Here is a 16571-nt window from a genome sequence, read left to right as displayed (position 1 = left end):
AGTTTGACACAGCTGCTGCAGTAAGTTTTCAGTTTTTTCTGTTTACTTTGTTTTAAGGCGAGTTCCACCGGATGGGGTCTTGTATGAACATTTACTGCAGGAGCTCCTCAAACAGGTTTTACTCTCAGATTTCAAGAGGTCGTGTCTGGTATTTGAAGAAAGACAAGTGTGAGAAGGAAGGGCCGAAATAGTGCCACACCCTAAAAAGGTCGTTTTACATTTTTTTGCATTAGGTAAATAATAAATGTCATTTCTGAGAATAAGAGTAGTAGAGGTAATCTCCTCTCAAAAGGAAGTGAAACACCACAAAACACATTTGTCATATTTCCCCAGGTTTTATTAGAAAAAAAGTGGAATTACACAATTTTTATAAAAGCATGGAATCACCATGACAATGAACGATGAGCATGTGTTAAAAACAAAAAACACGTTTGGACTACATGACGACCAATTCTAGCACAAATGAGGACCGACGTAAAAGGCAGGGTAAAATTATCCGACCCTTTGAAATAATTTATGACCGTGACTGCACAGCAGCTTCAGATACTGCAGCGTAAAAAAAACAATAGGAGTTGGCAGTCATTCTCTGTCAAGTATGAACACCATGTTTTCTTTTATACATATATATGTATTTATATATGTATATATATATTTATATGACTTGTATATTTAGATATATTTACAAAATGTCATTCAAAACAAATGGAATAGAAAATGTTCATTAATTGTAATGTATGTAGGCAACTAAAAGCTATGAATGTAATCATAGGTCTAGCACCTTATTAGAAAGGATTATACAATAATAAACAGATATACACAGATGTGATGATGCTGCCATAAGAAGAGAAACAGAAGAAGAAATCGGGTCAAAATATTATGCAAGCACAAACCTAAAATATATACAACAGTTTAGAGGTGTTCAAGAATAACATTTAGCATCATCAACACAGGAAAAAATGTTTAAAAATGAATCTGTGGGTTTATTTTTGTTTTCATACAGTTAATCTGCTTTTTCAATTAGGTTAAATGTGAAATCTAAAAGCAGAGGTTCAACTTAGGAGGGAAATTGAAAAAACTTTTTTTTTAAAAGTGTTGAGTACATGTTAAGTTTCTTTCCAAAATAAAGCGCTTTTACTGTACAGTACTTCACACATTGTCAGATAAATAATGCACTGTGACTGAGACTTTTGAGCTGCTGTTTTAGAGCATGAAACTAGACTTAAATAAATCAGCTGTTCGGTTTATTTCCGTTGACACCTTTCTCTGACCTTACTGTTCAGTTTAACTTTTCTCCCTCCAGTCACGAAGCTTTCATCCACTTTCTGGCTACGTTCAGACCCAGAGGTAAACTCTTGACTCATAAAACCCAACTATTACCATTTCTGATCACTCTTCAGACAAGTTCAAGTACACAGCGATGATGAAAGAAACCAAACACGCATTAAAGCAAACACACAGGAGAGCCGAAGTTTAAATTTCCCATCTCACACCGTACAGACGTTGATGCTTTTCATTTGACAAACTCAGCAGTGACTGAAGAGCTTCTGAAAAACAAAAGGTTTTCAAGGAATGCCTGAACACGTCATCTTCGCACATTGTGAATGAAAAATATGTTTAAGACAAATAACTTGACTCTGAATCGGAATATTTGCAATCAACATTTAAAGTGTTTAATTGCCGCTGGATTTCATACTTGTAGCCTAAAAGGTTTATGTGTAAAAGGCAACATGAACACCTGTAATGTAACAGTTTTCATGCAGCTGCATGACCGTTTGACGGAAACGACAGTTTAAAATAAAATACAAGCAATAACACTTTAAACTGACCTTCTGGTTTCTTAAACAGCACTTAAACTTTGTGGAATTTCATGGGTTCTGCAGTGGCACACAGTCCAACTCCTGGGCATGAAAGCATCAACCAGCATTGCACTTAAATATTCAGAGTAATACATATACAACATTGATTTTGTTTTTGCATTATGAAAATAACTGCCTTATAACTTTAAAGATAACACTACTTGTATGATAAATGTCCGGTCCACAGATGGAGCTCTACATTCAGGGGAAGTCTCTGACAGTGCATCCCATCACTTCGTAGCTCTGTCCGATCCCTTTGCTTAGCCGCATTTTTAAAATTTGGCACTTTGGAGTCGCCTCTGAGGCTCCCGTGTCTGAAATAGAGTCTGCCCTTGTTCTCTGAACACAAGTCCGGGGCTTGGGGTGATTAAGAACCACCACAGGCTGGTTTGGACCAGGCCGCTTTACCGGCTGGTCCTCCTTCAGCGGCATGGGGTAAATGACCGTGCAGTCGTCAAGGCCGCCCGGGGGATGCTGGGGCTTGCACCTGGATGTTCCAAGCTTGAGTCCTTTCTTGCTTTTTTTCCACACGCCGACCTGAACCCTTTTCAGAGAGATGGTCAAGAACCTGGAGGAATGGTCCTCCTTGCTTTTGTCCGTCTGCCGTAGGGGGTCTACAGCGTTGGGCGTCTCTGCAGGTGAAGCAGCTGCAGAGCGTTCACATGTGGAAGACTTTAAAGCAGGACTAAAGCTGCATTTCTTAACGTCTGTTTTGGTTCCACCTTCTTCCTTCTTGATGTGAATGTCGATTTGTGCGACGGGTGGTACCTGCTGGTAATCTTGCTCTTCCACTTTTAAGCACTGGGAGGCCTTCTGTGTAAGCGACGCTTCACAGGTGAAGGCCTCATTTTTAGCGACCGGCTGAACGCTCTGGCCTGATGCTGGTTCCTTACGCGTCTCCTCTTTGCCATTTCTACTCTGATCTTGACTGGTGCTGTGTTTTTTATCCATCACTATCCCTCTAAGAGCCATCACCAGCGGCTGAATCGGACCTTTGCCCCCTTCTGGCTGCTCGCTTAATGAAAAGACAGAGGAGATGACTGGAAAGCTCCGAGGCTCTGAGACCCCTCCATTTTTTGCTACACTTTTACATCTGACTTCCTGGATACAGGGGGATATTTTAGTGTTTGTGTGACTGGATAGGACGGAGGGTTTTACTGATAACGGTTTCATTAGACTTTTCGATATTGGAAACTTCTGATTTGCAAGGTTGTCGTTACTGACTGAGACGGCAGGAGGTCTGACTTGGACGGCTTGAAGAACGATAGACCTTAAGGACTTAGAAGCTGGTGTGCTTTGCTGATCCAAACACACCACATCTTTGTCTTCTTTAGAAGCAGCGTTGCTCCTGATGCAAACTTCTTTGGCTCCTAGTTTGGCAGACGCTGTCCCTTTCTGGACATTTGACCCTTTCTGGACATTGTTGGTGTCAGACAGTCTCCTGGGTGGAACACACTTAGAGAGGTCCATGGTCATATTGTTCCTCTCATCTACAGCCCTCTGGGGAATCTTTGCACCCACGCTGCCTGGATGCAGAGGGACACTCAACCTGATAGGGACTCTGCCCGATATGACGCTTGAAGACGAAGAGACAATGTTCGCAGGTGCCGCTTGCGTAACTCGAATCCCGCTATTTGCTTCCCGCACAGGAGTGACGATAGTTTTGGGAACTTTGTTTGGGACAACTGCGTCACAATCCAGGTTGATTATTTCTGTGGAAGGCCTCTTTACCGTGACCTTCTCTTTATTTGACACGTTGGTTGAGCTGTTGGGAATCCTTACAGCGACGTTCATCTTTGCCTTTGCCTCATTCGGTTTCCTGCTGCCTGGGCACATGCCAGCGCTCACAGACCTTGCTGTATTCGGATGAAGTAGCGTAGACGACAGGGACTTCTCCGGGCCGGAGTTCGGATTTGCCGTTGGTTTTGTGTTCTTGATCACCGATTCGTTTTCTTGTTGCGAGACAAACCGCAGTTTTAGCTCCTTCGTCCCGTTAACAGTTTTGACCTCGACAAGCTCCACCAAGCAGCCGGCAGGAATGTTCACCTCCTCCGGTAGAGACACTGTGAGGGCCCTATTGGGCTGAAAGAGTCCGTTCAAGTGAGAGACGCGTTCAGTGTTCCCATTAGTGGTGTTGGCTACGTTTACATCAAGTGTTTTCCCCAGTCTGGCAGGGGGTGCAGTTTGGCTGGGCACAGCAACACGTATAACAGGCCGAGGAGGCGGTGACAGCAGTGGATCAGCAGTAGGCGCACTTGTTAAGGCACTGGAGACCGTGACCGGAGGAGCTTTTGTGGCGCCGAGCTTCACAGGTCCATGATTTGTACCGTTACTATGCAAACGGTCAATGTGCTTCACCAGACACAACCTCCTCATGTAGCCCTGTCCACAGTGGGGGCATTTGAACGGGTACTTAGCCGTGTGCTGTTTCAAGTGCTCGTTCAGCTCCGCCTCGCTGAAGGACACAGCGTTGCAATAAAAACAGTAAAACCTAGTGCCGTGTTCGATCATGTGCTTCTGGAGAGCCACAGGGTCTGTAGATGCAAATCCACATTTCTCACAGTTCATCACCTTAGAGGTGACCAAGAGACGCTCGAGCGGCGCATTCAGATGGACGCCGTTCACAGAGGACGGTAAGCTTTGATAGGTCACAGGTTTCATGGCGGATTCTTCTGCTCATCTGGTCTCACAGGTCATCAAAGTCTTTCATTCCATGAAGCTGAGGAATGTTCACCTGACAACCAGGGTTCGGTCCACAGGAAGGGTCCCTCTGCCTGCATGGAGGAGATCAGAACAGAGAGCTGTAACACCTGAAGCATCCAGGCCACCTTACAGAGCACAGTGCATCCATGAAGAGGAGGCCAAAATAAAGCCCCTCCCCCTCACATTCACATTCAGCTAATGCAGCCTTTTCTGCACACTTGTTTTCAAAAATACAGATTTTTTTCCCCCCCATCCTCACAGAAACCATCCTGTTAATCGGTCTCAAAACATGCATACCTACTAGCAACAGCTAGCTGCAGCCAGGAGCTCTCCTCCTTTGAATGTAAGGAAAAGGCCCTCCCTAACAAACAGGAGCTTCTCCCGGACGACGCTTCGCTTTGCCAATGTTTATGTTTTCAAACCAGTCAAGTCTCTAAAATGCAACTGATTTGACTTTAGTTCAACAGCTTATGAGCTTTAACGTCGTTTCAGAGGCGGGGAAAGAGGAAAAATAATACCTGAAGTCGAGGTGATTTTAACGCTTAACGCCGCAGCAAATGGATCCCCCCTGAGTTAGCTTTGCTTTAGCCGTTAGAGGCTAACGGTAGGATGCAGTTACGGAAATGGCTACTTCTTTCAAAATAAGAGCATGGAATTTGAATAAAGCTGTATTTTTTCTGATTAACGTCTCGTTTTACTTTTACAAGTTTCCTCCTTTTAAAAATATAAAATCGTGGCGTTTAAATCGATAATGACATTACGTAAGTAAAAAGACATAAAACTTACTGACTAATTAAGTGTTGAGGGGATCGTCTATCGTCATTGCACTACTTTGCACTACCTTGTACATTTTACTTTTTATATCTATTTTTTTTATTATCCATATTTTTATCCTAAGTGTATATATTAGTATAATTTTTGCATGCCTTATTCCCCAGTGTTTTTAGAGATTTTTATAATTTTATTTACCTATTTCATATTATTATTTACCTATTTCATATTATATGTTTCATGTTGCACGATTGTACCATAAAAAATTCCTAGTTGTGAACTCCTTCACTAACAATGGCAATAAACCCGATTCTGATTCTGATTTATTCACATTTGAATAAGAATAAATCCTGCCGTTTTAAACATCGCATCTCTCTCGGTGTTTTATGCGGGTTGAAATTGACAGAAGAGTTAACTGAAGGAGCTTTCTTATCTTAAACCAATTTTTTATGACAAACTTGAATAATAGATAATATATATACCGACCCCATCCAATGTGGGGTTTTTTTGTGACAAGTCTTTTATTGTGACAGTTCTCCACCGAAGTTCCGTTCAAACTGCGTTGCCTTGACAGCGGACTGTGCTTGCGCTAGTGCGATTCTCGAAGTGGTCAACGCACACGTCTATTTCTCGTCGTGAAATCTACTACATAAGACGGTGCCGAAGCTTCCAATGAACGTAAACACGATTGGACAGTTATCTGTCACAGTGACAGCTGGAAACTTTTTAAACACGACTAGCTATTTAGCTCATATGTTAAGACTTTGATGTTTTCCTTCGTTGACAGGGATCTGAATAAACATATGGCGGTATGCAGTTTTTAAAAATCCGTAGAGTATTCTATGTGTCTATACAAAGGTGAGTGTTTAATGTTTCCAACAGTTGACATTCCCGATCGATGAATCTTTACTTATTTTAGCGTATTTAGATCATAGCTGTGAGCTATATTTTATGGATGAGCTGCAGCAGATCATTCTCTCTCTTGTTATCGCCATGAGTATTGTTGACAGCTTATTTCTAGGATTTGCACGCCATTGTTGCAACTCACAATGACACAGCAGAGGCTTTCACTTGACCCTCCCATTCTGCCCCCTGCATCATTCCCCTGCCCTGCTTCCTGGTTATGGCAGTACTCCTGAGCAAGCTGGCTGTTACTAAACCTCCTGCTTGGTTCTCCGTCCGAAACTTCTTCCTCTCCTCTCCTCGCAGGCACGAGCTCATCCGCCGCAGCATGGCGTCAGAGACTATCCGCTTCGACTTCCTGGTGGTCGGCGGCGGCTCCGGAGGTCTGGCCGGGGCCAGGAGAGCTGCGGAGCTCGGAGCAAACACAGCGGTGATCGAGAGCCACAAACTCGGAGGTACCTGCGTGAGTAAAAATGAAAACCCTGTCACACACACACATTTTTTATTGTTATTTTATCCAGCTCCTGACATGCAGTGCGCTTCCTAAACCATCTGACACATATTAACTTTACAAAAGTGAGATATTGTCATTTCAATTATGGTGAGAAGATGCATAGTTCTGTAGGAAGTTCCTGGCCTTTTTCCTCTTTTATTTTATTATTTTGCTATATTTGCATTTGCAACAACTACTCAAATTTTGCCCTTTCCTTGCATGCAATTCGTCAAATAAATTTATCTTGCCCCTAACCCCTCATGCCAAAATCAATTAAATATTTTCATAATTGCACAGCAGGGGCTGCTCTGCGGTGCACCTTGCAGCGAGGCGGTTCTGGGTTCGATTCCGATTCCTGGCCCGGGGTCTTTCTGCATGGAGTTTGCATGTTCTCCCTGAGCATGCTTGGGTTCTCTCCGGGTACTCCGGCTTCCTCACACAGTCCAAACTGATTGTTAGGTTAATTAGCTTCTCTAAATTCTCCTTAGGTGTGAGTGTGTGCGTAAGTTGTGTGTTTGTCTCTGTGTTGCCCTGCGATGAACTTGTGACCTGTCCAGGGTGTACCCCGCCTCTCACCTGTAGACAGCTGGAGATGGGGACCAGCAACCCTCGCGACCTTGCTCGGGATAAAGCGTGTCAGATAATGGATGAATGGATAATTGCACACTCTTTAGGAAAACGTTGCTTGAAAATGTAAACAACAAAAAAAAAAAGAGAAAATTAAACAGTTAAAACTAGATTCCTGCTGTAGATTACATTATTACTGTAATTTTTAAGCTGGATTTGAAGTACTGTCATTTCTTTAAAAGCTCTTTAACCACATGCCTAAAATGATTGCCTAACAGGAGGTCCCAGTTGCATTCATTTCCTAGTTTTGCTATTGCCTAAAGTAATTGGTTCCTATCACACTACTTTCTTTCATTACTTTTTAGTAGTTTGCTTTACGATCATCCATTTTAATGCATGAAAGTTTCATTAATGGTGTATTAACTTGTTTCATATATTTTAAGCAAACATTAAAATTCCATAAAAATCTAAAGCTTATTATAAATTTTGATCACTCAGGCGTTTTCTGTTAGAATTTCCATGCATTCAGTAGTTGTAATCAGACCACACTAAATAATTAAACCTTTTTTCTTCTTCCTCCCAGGTCAACGTTGGATGTGTTCCTAAAAAGGTAACCTTTCTTTCTCTGGCTCATGTGATAAGGTCATGGTTGGACTAATACCCTGCAGAATTTAAAGTCACACCATCTTTCTGGGCTTTCACAGGTTATGTGGAATGCAGCCGTTCATGCAGAATATCTTCACGATCACAGCGATTACGGCTTTGCAACTGAAAACGCTCGCTTCAGTTGGGAGTAAGTTTCATTGTCTGATCTGTCTTGAGGTCAGCTGCAATGAGGTCTTTTGAAAGCTTGGAGGGAAGTTCCTGAAAGAAATCTGTTCTTTTGCAGACACAAATCTTCCTTTAAAATACTTCCCCTGTTTTCATTTTGTTGAGTCATTATGACTGTTAGAGATAAGTCTTTGGAGGGAGTGGTTCAGTGCAGCAAGCATACAGTAAAGGATTGTTTCTCCTATTCCTGCCTGAATCCTCAATATGTCTCAGTGGGGAAAATAGTTTCAAAGGAGCAAAGAAAAAAAAGAAAATCTTACAGGCTCTACTACACATGTAAAAAGAAAAAAGAAAGCAAAGTGTTAGCAAAAATGTTACTGTAACTTTTAAAGGAATTTCAAGTAGACAAAGTTTTGCCTTTAGTCACTTTCAGGACTGAAAGATAAACAGGCACTTCAGTCTAGTAAAAAGAGATCAACTTCAAAGCTGAAAGAAATAACCATGCTAAAGCGGAGTTGGCGGTTAAATTCCAGGGCAGTGAAGGTGAACAAAGAGTGTTTTGGAGATCCAGAAGCTTGTTGATTTTCTCTCTGAGGTGCTGTAACATAACAAGGCAATATAAAAAGAAAAAGAGCTTCTGAATAGAGGAACAACACATGTAACAAAGCTCCTAACCAGCTTCCTAGAGTCCTTTAGCTGAGAGCATGGGAGCTCCGCCCAGTCTGGAAAACATTGAAGACCTTAAAGTCACAGACTGGATTTCAACAACAGGAAATGACAGCGCAGGCAGGAGTTTAACTGCTTACAAACTACATCCATTGCACTTATTTATTATAAAGTAAGATTTTATGTTGTCTTTTTTTTGCTTGCAGGACTCTCAAGGCGAAAAGAGATGCCTACGTTTCTCACCTAAACCGAATTTATCGCAACAACTTGGACAAGGTGAGTGGAAGCTCTCATGTCACAAGTTAGCTTTGTTTTACCTGTTTAGTTTTTGGTATGCTCACAGAAGAAAAAGGGCAGAATAAATAAACAATAAAAAACTAATTGGCCGGCCTCACGATGTAGTCCTATCTGATGGTTTCTAGGCTAAAATCGAAACCATTCAAGGCTATGCCAGGTTTACCGATGACCCCGAGCCCACTGTGGAGGTCAACGGCAGAAAACTGACAGCGCCTCACATCCTTATCGCCACAGGGGGGCAGCCTTCTGTTCTGAGTGACGATGAGGTTCCTGGTAAGAACTGCTTCAATTACTTTTTCTGAAGATAAAGAATTTCACATCTGAACAGTTTTTGTTCTGTTGATCCGACTTTAGGGGCAAGTCTTGGCATCACCAGTGATGGCTTTTTTGAACTCGAAACCCTCCCAAAGTAAGCGTTTATTCCTTTTCACAAATCCGTCAGGCACCAGTAGGTATCCGTAAATAAAAACGCCGTTCCTCCTTACAGACGCAGTGTGATTGTAGGCGCTGGTTATATCGCTGTAGAAATGGCCGGTATTCTTGCCACTCTGGGATCCAAAACGTCGCTGGTTATTCGACAGACGGGGGTAAGAACCAACACAAACTTACCGCACTAAAGGCTCTAACAGTGTACCATCATGTCGTAACCGGTGTATGCTGTCTCTGTGTAGGTTCTGAGAAACTTTGATGCATTTATAAGTGCAAACTGCACCAAAGAACTGCAGAACAACGGGATCGACCTGTGGAAGAACTCCCAGGTGAAGTCTGTGAGTAAGACAGACAAAGGCCTGGAGGTGACCATCGCTACCAAAGACCCAGAGAAAAACGATGAGAAGATCAGCATTATTGAAGAGGTGGAGTGTCTTCTGTGGGCTATAGGAAGGCAGCCCAACACCTCTGGGCTGAACATCGGGAGCCTGGTAACCATTTACGCAAACACACTCACACACAGCTCTAAAGATGTGTAGAAGTCTTAAAAGGTCCTGGGGGGGGTTACATTCCTAAACCTATCATACATGTATAAATTAATGAATGAATCTGATTGTTTGCACTGCTTGTTCTTCATCAATGTGTGATAAAACAAAAAAACTCTAATGTAATATGTAGCCATGCTGTGCTTTTGTATCGTCTCCCAGATGCAAGAAGGTAAACAAGCTTTGAAAATGGTGTATTAAAAGTATATTTTTTTAGTTTCTATAAATTATGTTTTGTTTTGTTTTTTGTTTTTCAGACTGACACTTAGCCTAGCAATCTAGCCCTACACGCCAGCAGCAAAATTATGTTTGCCTGCGAGTAGGCTTAGCCCCGAAAATTGCCCCAGCCCTTAGAACTGGCTAGCCAATCACAAGGCAGAGATGTGTTTTGAATTTTTGGCCTCAAAAGCAGGCGGGCTTTTAAGGGCATGACGACCAAGCTGCGCGAAGCGTCCACGACTGCGTTAGAAAATTAAGCAGATATATACTGATAATCTCAACTTACCTCGGCTATATTCTGCGGAAGAGCGACAGATAGTCTTTGCTTATCTGTGTTGTGGCGGAGCTTCTTCAAGTCTTTCGGTGTTTTCAAGGGAGTAGGCTCCCGAGCTTTCTTTTCAGCAGCTGTTCGTTCTGCTGGGGCGCCTGCTTCGACCTCGTTTTTAATCCATCTCCAATAAATTGGCAGATCTCTTTCCAATCTATTCAACTCCGACGTACAAGCTCGACAGACTCGATTGGATTTCCCCGGTGTAATCGAAATGTTCACTGCAATTTTCTGTAATCTTTCTGCCACTGACAACGGTTGATTTGAACTTAAGAAAAGTTGTGTACAGTGGTGTAGTACAGAATTCTTATTAAAGAATAAGGGTCTAATTTTCATTTAGCACAAGAATATCCCAGCAGGAGGCATGGCGGAGACAAATGTTCCGAATTCAAACAATCTGACATATATTTACCACATTAAAGTTAAAGACTGGGCTCAACTCCTGCAGAGCTAATATAAAGAGCCAACAAAGCTCCATCATTCAGTAGCAGCTCTTACTGCTGCAAGCCAACAATTTAATGGAAGTTGACATTCTTCTTCATTCCTACTCCAGGGGCTATATGTAGAGCTCCCCCTACAGGTTTGGTGGGAGACAGTTCAGTGGATATTAGCGACTTATAGCCCGGTGCGGCTTAAATATGCAAGTTTCCGTTTTTTCAAATAATTTAGTTGCAGTGGCTTCTAATGAGGTGTGCTCTATAGTCTGAAAAATACGGTACATGAAAAGAATGACTAAATGATTACAGATGCTACACTAGTCTCAATTTAAGGACAAATAGATAATTATTTGAGGTATTGACAATAGATGCACTTCATACCATCTCTAGACATGGCTGTCGACTGCATGCATGTATTGGCAGATGCATACATGCAGTACAAAAAAAAAATAGGAAATATCAGCCACAGATATGTGGCAGTCTTTCTTGACACCGCTATGTAGTTGTTTCTTGGTATCACCTCTCTCTGTTGATGAGAACTCACCACTGCTGTACTGCCTTCTCCACCCCTGTATTATAATCCATATAATTTACTACTAGGGGTGAGTACTGGCATAGGTGTCGCCCCCTTTAAATTTCATACAAAATCTCAAAACGTCTACAGGTCCGTAAAAGCAAAGAAAATGAAAAAATTATCTTATCCATATAGATTATTAGTCCTGATGGAAAAGCTGGTGAAAGTGGAGCATCTGTTGTAGTTTTCAAATATTATCTGCGTAGTTTTGAAGTGAAATTCCTAGATGAAGGGTGAAATGACCATGAGTGGTTTTATATATAAACTGTTTGGGTCAAAGTACTTATTCTTGAGGAACCCCACAGGTAATTTGAGTAGGTTTATTCCCAGTAAAGACATGCTCTGTGCCACAATTAAGTTGAAAGGGCAGTGGAAACGAGTCTGATGGGGTTCTGTTGATGATTTAAAACAACCACAGGATTAATTCTGTCAAAGCGCTCAAGATGAGCAGAATAAGGAGAGACGTGTAGCCATTACCTGCGCTTACCTGATGTATCTGTGCTGTACATAGATTGATAACCAAACAACAGTTATATCTGTGTATAAAGCCAGCTAGTAGAATGGTTTATCTAGAGAACATAAATGTTTTCCCATGGCAGTTCGACCGGACAGCACAGAAGTGCCGATATCTCTATGGCATTCCTTTAGATATTTTGGTAAGCTGAACATTATAGAGGGTTGATGACCAGTCGTGCTAAAGACTAGGATTATTCCCTTTGGCTTCATTAAAGGTCAGATTGAGCTTTAGGCACCAGGCTGTGAGTTGAGTATCCCTGTCCTTTAAGCTGTTTATTGAATCCAGTCAGACATCAGTGGCATCATCAGCAAACTTAAATACAAGGTTGGTTGTAAAGCTGAGGCAGAAATGATGTGTCAGCAGAGTGCTTGTTTCTGGTGTAGCACAACTGGAACTTTTATTTTCTCTCCAGTTTGAAGAGATCCAGATCCTACCTTAAGGAGGCCATATAGTGTTTCTTCTGGTGGTACTCTCCAAACAATTGGTTGTAGACAGCATATAGTGGTTGCTACAGATACATGGTGGCATCAAGATGTCTCACTTGGCCGCAGTCCTTCAGCAGTCTCTGCATATGTTTTTACGTCTCTTACCTTATGGTTTATTGTGCACGGTGGCAAGCTAAATATGGGTTCCTGTCCTACCTGTTAACCATTGGTTGGGAGGTATAATTAGAAGTCACTAGAAGCTCTAATCAACTAGAGAAGTAAATATAAGATTAACATTAGGCGCAGATCTCAGAGGAATTGCTGGCAGGTCAATATATGCGCCAGTACTGTATAAATTCCCAAATTAAAGATGTAATTTTTCTGGAATGTCTCTGTGACATTATGTCACTTCAATAAAAGATTCCTTGTTATATCTCTTCACTAAGGACTCACTCTTATTGAGGGAATCTCGTGTGTTAATTTTCAAACCCTATTATTTTAACCAAAAAGCCTTCACTGTTATTCAAGGCTTTTCTGTTCTGCTGTGTAAAGGTGCAAAGTCTACAGCAGTGGTTCCCAAAGTGTGGGGCGCGCCCCCTAGGGGGGGCGCAATGCCATTGCAGGGGGGGCGCGGGAAGCAGTATGGATGAATGAAGAAGAAAAAAAAAAAAAAAAAAAAAAAAACAGCGCTTGCTTGACTGAGCATAATGGACAGTTGTGACACTGCAACCCAGATTTGAGAAGATCTACAGCAACAAGCAGGTTCACTACAGCCACTGAAAAGATGGGAGGATTAGAGTACAAAGAAAAAAACTCCCAGGGAGCTGTTCAATGTTGTCACTCCATTTTGCACTGAGGCTTTTTTAATATATAGATTATAGCAAAGTTAAATATTGTTACAAATAAAAAAAAATAAAAATGTTTAAAATAACACAGACAACAAAGAATCCTCTTCTCATCTACAGTATAGAACTATGAAAAAAATACAGTTACACAAAAGTGTTCCACTGTAAAGATGGTGTAGTTTGTTTTGTTGCAACCTGAAGTGTGAAATAACCTTCAGTGGAGTTTGAAAACCAAATATTTGTATAGGTTTATTATATCTGGTTGAACGATGTGTGTTCAGTTGATTCTTTTTTTTTTTTTTTTTTTTTTTTGGGGGGGGGGGGGGGCGTGGAAATTTTATTGTAATCCAAAGGGGGGCCCAGAAGAAAATCTTTGGGAACCACTGGTCTACAGTAATGTTGCACTGGCTTGTCACCATAGTCCACCATAAATCTGCCCTTCAGACAATGTAAAGGAACTGTTTCAGAACCACAGATGAATCGTACAGCAATTGTCCAGAAGACAGTCGTGTATCAGTAAGGCGTCGCATTGGTATGCATGTTTGGTTTAGTAGGTGAACCTTCTGCTCATATCAAACACAGAGGTCAAGCTGGACGCATCTGTCGTTTAATCAGGCTATTATTGTTTATCATCTGTTTTCTACAGCAATTCTTCTAAATCCAAGTGACTTTAATTTATATACCAAACTGTATTGTCTACTCTTTCGTTTTTATAGTCGACAACACATGAGTTAAGTTAAGGAAGCTTCTTAATTATCTTAATTTCTACATAATCACTGTGTCTTCACCAACCTATTGATGTCTAGTTTTCTAGCACATATAAGTCCTCTGGGCTAAAAATGTATTTTTTTTTTGTTTTTCTTTTACTTAACATGTTAGTTAATGATTAACCTATTGCATCCATGTCTGACCTTTTGTCTGCCAGGGTTTGGATACCGATGAAAGAGGTCACATAATCGTAGATGAATTCCAGAACACTTCTCGGCCAGGGATCTACGCCGTGGGGGACGTTTGTGGCCGAGCTCTTCTCACACCTGGTAGGAAGCAGCGCCAGTAACACAAGTCACTTTAGAAAGGTAGTGTCTGATCTTTTAATCTTCTCTCCACGTTGGAGGGAATGTTCATATCTCCCCTTAATATGCAACCTAGGAGATTGACCCAGAGACGTTGCCGCGGTAAGGCGGCTACGTCCCGGCACAGCACTGCTCCCTTTTATTGGGTAGAAGGAAAAAAGTACTCTGACCATCAGCTGTTAGGGAATCCTTCTAAACCTGGTCACCTCATCTGTGCTTTCAAAGCCGACTCTCTGTCTGTTGGCTGGGCGGCAGCGTATGTGATCACCTGCCTCCAAGCATTTAGGGTGACATTTTTACAGTGCTTTTCTTAGGTATACATGAAAATAAGGAGTTAAATGTGGTTAAAAATGCAGTTTCAGCCGCCATTGCTTTCATTAAAAGTCTGTCTATTGGCCAAATGTTCAGGAAAATTCAGTCTAACATTTGTTGTAAAATGCGCCTGACCCGAGCCCTGGGAGAGGGAGCCTAGATGTCAAATTACTGATATGCTGGTTAAACAATGAGCACAGCATCGTACATTTCAATATCACAGTAGTAACCCTCTACACTGAATTAAAATGGCGAGGACCCTGACCCTAATCAGTATAAGGATTTCCTGTTTTTAACTTTTTCTCATAACATTCTGTGTATTTTACTAATGTTGTTAGTGCCCCTTTGTTTTTTTAGAAGCATTCTTTTTTTTTTTATCTCAGGGCCTGTTGTGGTTAACGTAGCAGTTAATGTTATTTCATTTGTTCTGCAGTTGCCATTGCTGCTGGCAGAAAGCTGGCTCATAGACTGTTTGAGGGCAAGAAGGATTCCAAATTGGACTACTCCAGCATTCCCACGGTGGTGTTCAGCCATCCACCCATCGGTACTGTGGGCCTCACAGAAGGTGAGCACTCCTAACATGATTTCACTGTCTGCTCCACAGTTAAAGGCACTTTCTTTAATCTCAGATTCTTGGTATATATTTATCCTAACCTTCATTGCTTCACTAAGCACCAAAGAGTTAAATAATTCCTTGTTCTGTTTGTCTCAGAGGAGGCCATTAAAGCACATGGAAAGGAGAATATAAAGATCTATAAGACTTCCTTCACTCCAATGTACCACGCCATCACCAGCAGGAAGAGCCAGTGCCTTATGAAGCTGGTGTGTGTGGGCAAGGAGGAAAAGGTAGGAGCAGTCTCTGGTTGATATACCTGTTATTTATTAATGTTTATTCTTAAAGTTGAACCATCTTATGTGTGCAGGTGGTGGGTCTGCACATGCAGGGCCTCGGCTGTGATGAAATGCTGCAGGGATTTGCTGTGGCAATCAAAATGGGTGCAACCAAAGGAGACTTTGACAACACGGTTGCCATCCACCCGACTTCGTCCGAGGAGTTTGTCACGATGCGTTGATGCAGACGTGGTCCCCACCCTTTGGTTCTCTGCATAACCCAGACAATCAGTCCATCAGCATATTCTCTCATCAGCCTGATCATTTTGTTTATTGAAACAACTTATACTATTTTATATATACATTTTCATAATTTTTTTTGCATTAAAGTGACCTTAATTGTAAACAGTGTTAATATTCTTTTCACATCATTCTTACCCTAATCAAATTTAAGTTTGGCACCTATTGAATTGTTGTGAGATATGACCTATGATAATGAAAAATGATGTAAAATAATGTACAAGAATTGTTGTCAAGAAAATGGCTGGATAATCAAATAATCTCCCTCTTAGAGTTTGTGTTTGACTTGTCAAATGATGTAATTCATTATCATACCACAGTTGCCCTTTACACACCATTTCAGTGCAAAGTCATAACTGATATACTCTGTAGAGTTCGACATATCCAACAAACCTGAAGATATTTCCTTTTTTTTCTTAAATCTTGGGATTATTTTGTCATTTGTCGACCACGCCCTTTGTTATCCAAGGTAAAGAGCCTCTCCCTTTTTGTGCTTAAAAATGAATTGGGTAAGGCAGTGACTCAATGAATCCATTGAGCTGTGTTCCTGCTCAAACACATTCTTTTCCTCTGTTACATATTTTAATAGCCTTGCATATAGAAGGCCTGTAATGCTTTGTTACTAGTGAGCAGATTGATGAAAATATTAAGAATTTGTTATTACATAATGTTTCAAAAAAATAAAATAAAACTAGACATCTTTAATGCA

General features: G+C 41.4%; 2 protein-coding genes across 6 annotated transcripts; one reads left to right on the top strand and one right to left on the bottom strand.

Annotated features, from left to right (window-relative positions):
- Positions 1–319: 319 nt before the first annotated feature.
- On the bottom strand, positions 320–5178 carry LOC119797017. 3 transcript variants are annotated; one of them, XM_038305855.1, is made up of 2 exons: positions 5078–5178; positions 320–4630 (listed from the first exon to the last, which is right to left on the bottom strand). In XM_038305855.1, exon 2 carries the CDS (start codon positions 4515–4517, stop codon positions 2058–2060), a length of 2460 nt encoding a protein of 819 aa, XP_038161783.1. In that variant the 5' UTR covers positions 4518–4630; positions 5078–5178; the 3' UTR covers positions 320–2057. The 3 variants fall into 3 exon arrangements, with proteins under 3 accessions (XP_038161783.1, XP_038161784.1, XP_038161785.1); XM_038305856.1 differs by lacking the exon at positions 5078–5178 and adding an exon at positions 4857–5047; XM_038305857.1 differs by lacking the exon at positions 5078–5178 and adding an exon at positions 4861–5047.
- Positions 5179–5971: 793 nt separating this feature from the next.
- On the top strand, positions 5972–16283 carry gsr (glutathione reductase). 3 transcript variants are annotated; one of them, XM_038305867.1, is made up of 13 exons: positions 5972–6188; positions 6540–6696; positions 7877–7903; positions 7998–8086; positions 8937–9006; positions 9153–9300; positions 9382–9436; positions 9515–9614; positions 9699–9947; positions 14272–14383; positions 15165–15296; positions 15444–15577; positions 15655–16283. In XM_038305867.1, the coding sequence occupies exons 1-13, from the start codon at positions 6142–6144 to the stop codon at positions 15802–15804; spliced, it is 1470 nt and encodes a 489-aa protein (XP_038161795.1). In that variant the 5' UTR covers positions 5972–6141; the 3' UTR covers positions 15805–16283. The 3 variants fall into 3 exon arrangements, with proteins under 3 accessions (XP_038161795.1, XP_038161793.1, XP_038161796.1); XM_038305865.1 differs by lacking the exon at positions 5972–6188 and having other exon boundaries at positions 6423–6696; XM_038305868.1 differs by lacking the exon at positions 5972–6188 and having other exon boundaries at positions 6552–6688.
- Positions 16284–16571: the final 288 nt, after the last annotated feature.

Source organism: Cyprinodon tularosa, unplaced genomic scaffold (assembly GCF_016077235.1).
Source record: "Cyprinodon tularosa strain WSP-4 unplaced genomic scaffold, ASM1607723v1 ctg568, whole genome shotgun sequence".
NCBI classification, from domain to species: Eukaryota; Metazoa; Chordata; class Actinopteri; order Cyprinodontiformes; family Cyprinodontidae; genus Cyprinodon; species Cyprinodon tularosa.
Note: the sequence above shows the minus strand (reverse complement) of the source record. Positions and strands in the feature narration are given on the sequence as shown.

Excerpts from the sequence above, each read along its gene's own strand:
- LOC119797017 (XM_038305855.1), bottom strand. The coding sequence starts at position 4,517 with ATGAAACCTGTGACCTATCAAAGCTTACCGTCCTCTGTGAACGGCGTC.
- gsr (XM_038305865.1), top strand. The coding sequence starts at position 6,454 with ATGGCAGTACTCCTGAGCAAGCTGGCTGTTACTAAACCTCCTGCTTGG. Across the intron at positions 9,007-9,152 it reads ATCGCAACAACTTGGACAAG|GCTAAAATCGAAACCATTCA; the intron begins GTGAGTGGAAGC and ends GATGGTTTCTAG. Across the intron at positions 9,437-9,514 it reads GAACTCGAAACCCTCCCAAA|ACGCAGTGTGATTGTAGGCG; the intron begins GTAAGCGTTTAT and ends TCCTCCTTACAG.